Source organism: Camelus ferus, chromosome 12 (assembly GCF_009834535.1).
Source record: "Camelus ferus isolate YT-003-E chromosome 12, BCGSAC_Cfer_1.0, whole genome shotgun sequence".
NCBI lineage: Eukaryota > Metazoa > Chordata > Mammalia > Artiodactyla > Camelidae > Camelus > Camelus ferus.
Genome location: NC_045707.1, coordinates 20,591,964 through 20,596,872, shown reverse-complemented (window position 1 = coordinate 20,596,872; position 4,909 = coordinate 20,591,964). Strand labels below are relative to the sequence as shown.

Sequence of the window (4,909 nt, the reverse complement as noted above, 5' to 3'; positions counted from 1 at the left end):
AAAAAGTATGTGAGATTTTGGATGTGTTCATTAACTCAGTAGGAATCCTTTCACAATGTCTGTGTATTTCAAATCACAGACACTTTAAAACTTTTACAATTTTATTTATCAAGTTTATGTTAATAAAGCTGAAAAAAAGAATTTAGCAGTACAATCACGGAGGTGAGTTTTAACCTGCAGACCAACCACAGACCTCTGGTTACTTTACAAAACACGAATAAGAAAAACAAAATCAAAACATTAACTTAGCATTTAAAAACATTTATTTAAGGACAACAGAAGCATGTCAACATAAGTTTATTCTACTGCTACAAATGAACATAACCTCACAAAGAAAAAAAATTAATAGATGTCATCTTTTTTTAATGAACAGTGGTTGAATTTCTTTGTAATAGCATCTTACATATATGTACATGAAACATATATATGCAACTTTTGAAGGTATAGAAATAATTTTAAGAATTAATATTCTAGTTAGTACCTACAACTCTAATTATTATTTAATACACAGTTAGAATTCACACCCCCATCCTTAAGCTTCCCAAATTAAAGTCATAAGGTACAAAGCCAAATCAAATATTTATGGGTGTTTAAAAATGAACACAAAAATAATGTGACCATATAAATTGGAAGACATTAACTCTTAAATAGTATATGTAATAAAATTAGTAGAAAGTATTTAAAGACATGTAAGGTAACCATTTATATATAGAAAAACAAAATCTTTTACATACAGGATAAAGGTTTATGGAATAAACAGAAGAGGTTTTGAACTTGTATTAAACACTGTTTAACTAGATAGTAAATCCTGTGAGTGCAGAAATAATTTTCTTATAACTCTCAAAGAAGGAAATCATATAAACTTTAATTCATGGTAACAGAGCTGGCTGGAAAAATGCCAGTTTGACCTCGGAGTTTTCCTTCCCACCAATCAAAATGTGAGTCTGTTTTTGATAAAACTGTGATTCTGTCTCCAGCTTGAAAATTCAAGTCCCTGGGCTGTTGTCCTTCAAAAGAATACAGTGCTCTCACTTCTGTAGTCTGGTCTGAATTGCCTAAAATAAGAGAAAGGTATTTAAATTGCTCACATTTTTATGAGGAAACTGGAAGCATGTGTCAGCAGGATATCAGCTAACAACTCGGGGCTTGGTGTGCGGACGCCTTGGAAGCACGTGGACTGTGTGAGTTCACCCCACTGTGAAGAGCACACGTTTGGTAATAACACTCCCTACATCCACACGCGTCAAACTGCGTTCGATTATGTACTTAAACATGTGTTTAGCAAATATTTGTGGTTATAAATATTTAAATTTTGAATATTCTGTAATATTTTTCAATATTTGTTTTAATAGAATAGTTAGGATAGTTTCCAAGAATTATAGTTATTTGATAGAAGTTGATGCTTATGATCCTGATTGGATTATTAAAGCCTGCCAGGTCCCTAACACCAATGCCCCTCCACGCCACTGACCGCGTCCTGGCACCCAACCAGAACCACCACCAGCCCCGAGCTAGGCAACATCCCCCAATCCCACTCCCCCTGCTCACCGCCCCCACCCACATCACTGCCTCCCCACCCCAGGTCAGGCCGGGTCGCAGACCAGACCCCCTAGACAAGGCCTCTTCTCCTCACACTTGAGTACCGGCCACTACACTCCGCCCCACTAGGTCCTAACCTACAGCCCCCGCAAACCAACCTGACCCCTCATGCCTCACCCAGGGGTTCCCCCACCCCTCAGCCGGGTCCTCCCACTCCGAGCGCCCCTCACCCAGGGCCTGCCACTTCACCTCTCAGCCAGGTCACTTCCACTCCCAGCGGCTCCTCACCACTCAGCCTGTTCCCTATCACCATGGGATCCCCCCTCACTCAAAGTGCACCCCTGCCCCGAGGTGACCCCCTCACCCCACTGGGGGCGGGGAGGTCTGGGCTCCAGTCACCATGGCAACAGCCACCAGACACGGATCCTGTGCAGTGTGCAGGCATACATTCATGTGTCGAAGGGTCTTGGGCCTGGCGAGCAGGGATCAAGACAGTTCTCATTCCAGCCTGGGTGCCCTGCCTCCCATGCCTGAGGCCTCGTCAGAGCCAGGAGGTCAGGGTGTCCTCGGCTGCACGCTGCTTGCCAGTGGACCTTGGGTAGGTGATGGCCTGGATTTTGACCCAGACACCGAGGGCGGAGGCTCTGGGCACTCGGACCTGCACGGGGGACTGGCAGTAGGCAGCAGCAGGGGCGGTGGGGGAAGGGGGCTGCCCTAGGAGAGCCAGTCTTCTTGCTCCTTTCTACCACGCGGCCTCGCCTGGGAGAGGCCACTTCTGCCCCAGCTTATAGGAAAGCATTTCTCCCTGTCAGCCTGCTCCTGGGAGGCGGACACGGTGCGGTCAGCGGGTGGAGAAGGTGGCGATGGCTGGCTTGGGACTGCCCTGAGCTAGCACGGGGATTTGCTCCCATTTCACGGCTGTGGCTGCTGCACCACCCGCCCTGCACACTGACTGCACCACGCCCGCCTCTCAGGAGCAGGCTGACCTGAGAACGTGCCTCCAGCGAACCTGGGGCAGCAGAAGCAGCCCCCAGGCCAGGCTGTGGGGGAGATGGGACCAAATCCACCAGCTGGCACTGGGCAGACCCCCTTCTCCCGCCACCGCCTCAGCTGCCACCTCTGCAGCCTTCCCTGCTCCCTGACTGAACCGTGCAGGCCTCCAGGAAGGAGGCTGACCTAAACATGTGAGTCCTGCAAACCTGGGGCAGCAGGGGCTTGCACAGGGCAGCCTCCTTCCTGCCACCGCCGCCCTCGACCCTAACCCCACCATGCCAGCCTCCTGGGAGCAGACTGACCTAAAGACGTGGGTCCAGTCAAACTGGAGCAGCAGCGTCCACCCCCAGGTCAGGCTGCAGGGGGGATGGGAGCAAATGAATGGCTCCCAAGGGGCAGCCCCCCTCCTCCCGCAGCTGCTACTGCTGCTACCATCCTCCCAAGCTCAATATCACGAATTTTCAGAGAAATGCAAATCAAAACTACAATGAGGTATCACCTCACACCAGTCAGAATGGCCATCATTCAGAAGTCCACAAATGACAAATGCTGGAGAGGCTGCGGAGAAAAGGGAACCCTCCTACACTGCTGGTGGGAATGCAGTTTGGTGAAGCCACTGTGGAAAACAGTATGGAGATTCCTCAAAAGACCAGGAATACACTTACCATATGACCCAGGAATCCCGCTCTAGGCATATATCCAGAAGGAACCCTACTTTAAAAAGATACCTGTGCTCCAATCTTCATAACAGCACTATTTACAATAGCTAAGACATGGAAACAGCCTAAATGTCCATCAACAGATGACTGGATAAAGAAGATGTGGTATATTTATACAATGGAATACCATTCAGCCATAAAAATGACAACATAACACCATTTGCAGCAACACGGATGTCCCTGGAGAATGTCATTCTAAGTGAAGTAAGCCAGAAAGAGAAAGAAAACTACCGTATGAGATCACTCTTTGTGGAATCTAAAAAAAATAAAATAAATAAATACAAAATAGAAACAAACTCATTGACAAAATACAAACTTGTGGTTGCCCAGGGGGAGGGAGGTGGGAAAGGACAGACTTGTAGTTCAAAATTTGTAGATACTGACAGGCATATTCAGACTCTGCCTGCATTCCTCCTTCTGGGATTCTCTGACCTCAAGGCCCTGCAGGGCCCCCCTGTTCTGGGTGGTGCTTCTGGTCTACCTGGTCACCTTGCTGGGCAACTTCCCGATCATCCTCCTCACACAGGTCAGCCCCACCCTGCACTCACCCATGTACTTCTTCCTGTGCCACCTCTCCATGGTGGAGGTCCTCTACACCACCGACATCGTGCCCAGCACCCTGGCTAACCTGGCCTCCCCATACCCCCGGGCCATCTCCTTCTGGGGCTGTGCAGCCCAGATGTACAACTTCATTGTCCTGGGCATCTCAGAGGGCTGCCTGCTCACAGCCATGGCCTATGACCGCTATGTTGCCATCTGCCGGCCCCTGCACTACTCCACCCTCATGAGCCGGCGGGCCTGCGCGGCCATGGTGGGCATCTCCTGGCTCGTGGGCATCATCACGGCCACCACGCACTCCTCCCTCATCTTCACCCTGCCTTTCCCCAGCCGCCCAACCATCCCACACTTCCTCTGCGACATCCTGCCAGTACTGAGGTTGGCCAGTGCTGGGAAGCACAGGAGTGAGATCTCTGTGATGACAGCCACCGTGGTCTTCATCATGGTCCCCTTCTCTCTGATTGTCACCTCTTATGTCTGCATCCTGGGTGCCATCCTGGCAATGGGCTCCACCCAGAGCCACCGCAAGGTCTTCTCCACCTGTTCCTCCCACCTGCTCACAGTCTCCCTCTTCTTTGGAACGGCCAGCATCACTTACATCTGGCCCCAGGAAGGCTCCTCTGTCACCACGGACCGCATCCTCAGCCTCTTCTGCACAATCATCACACCCGTGCTCAACCCCATCATCTACACCCTTCGCAACAAGGAGGTGACAAGGGCCCTGCGGCACGTGGTGAAGAGGCAAGTCCCCTCACCCTGAAGGGACTCAGGGGTTGTCTGCTGACTCAAGTCTGCTCCTCCTCTCAGCCTTCAGGTGCTGGACTTAAACCCTAGCCTAACAGAAACCATGCAGCACCTCAAAGAGATGAGGCCTCCTCGCAGAAGGAGTTGGAGTTAAAACAGAGATAAATCTGTATCTTATCTCCTCTCCCACACTCCAGACTCACTATCAGAGCATGAGTTATTAGACCAGGGGAGAATGGAAGGGAATACTGCCTAGGGGGAAGAACATTTAACATCTTCTAGATAATTCCGGATCCCTGAGCAAGCTGATTGCCATGGTATACCAGCAGTCGGAGGTCCATGTCAGTCATGAAGGC

At 49.7% G+C, this 4,909-nt stretch overlaps 1 protein-coding gene and 1 long non-coding RNA gene across 2 annotated transcripts; one reads left to right on the top strand and one right to left on the bottom strand.

Moving 5' to 3' along the window:
• Positions 1-245: 245 nt before the first annotated feature.
• Positions 246-3,114, bottom strand: LOC116667624. The gene is made up of 2 exons (XR_004324534.1): positions 1,904-3,114; positions 246-1,055 (listed from the first exon to the last, which is right to left on the bottom strand). It is a non-coding gene; the product is annotated as an uncharacterized LOC116667624 (long non-coding RNA).
• A 687-nt stretch (positions 3,115-3,801) lies between these two features.
• On the top strand, positions 3,802-4,569 carry LOC116667836 (olfactory receptor 10P1-like). The gene has a single exon (XM_032493884.1). It carries the CDS (start codon positions 3,802-3,804, stop codon positions 4,567-4,569), a length of 768 nt encoding a protein of 255 aa, XP_032349775.1.
• Positions 4,570-4,909: the final 340 nt, after the last annotated feature.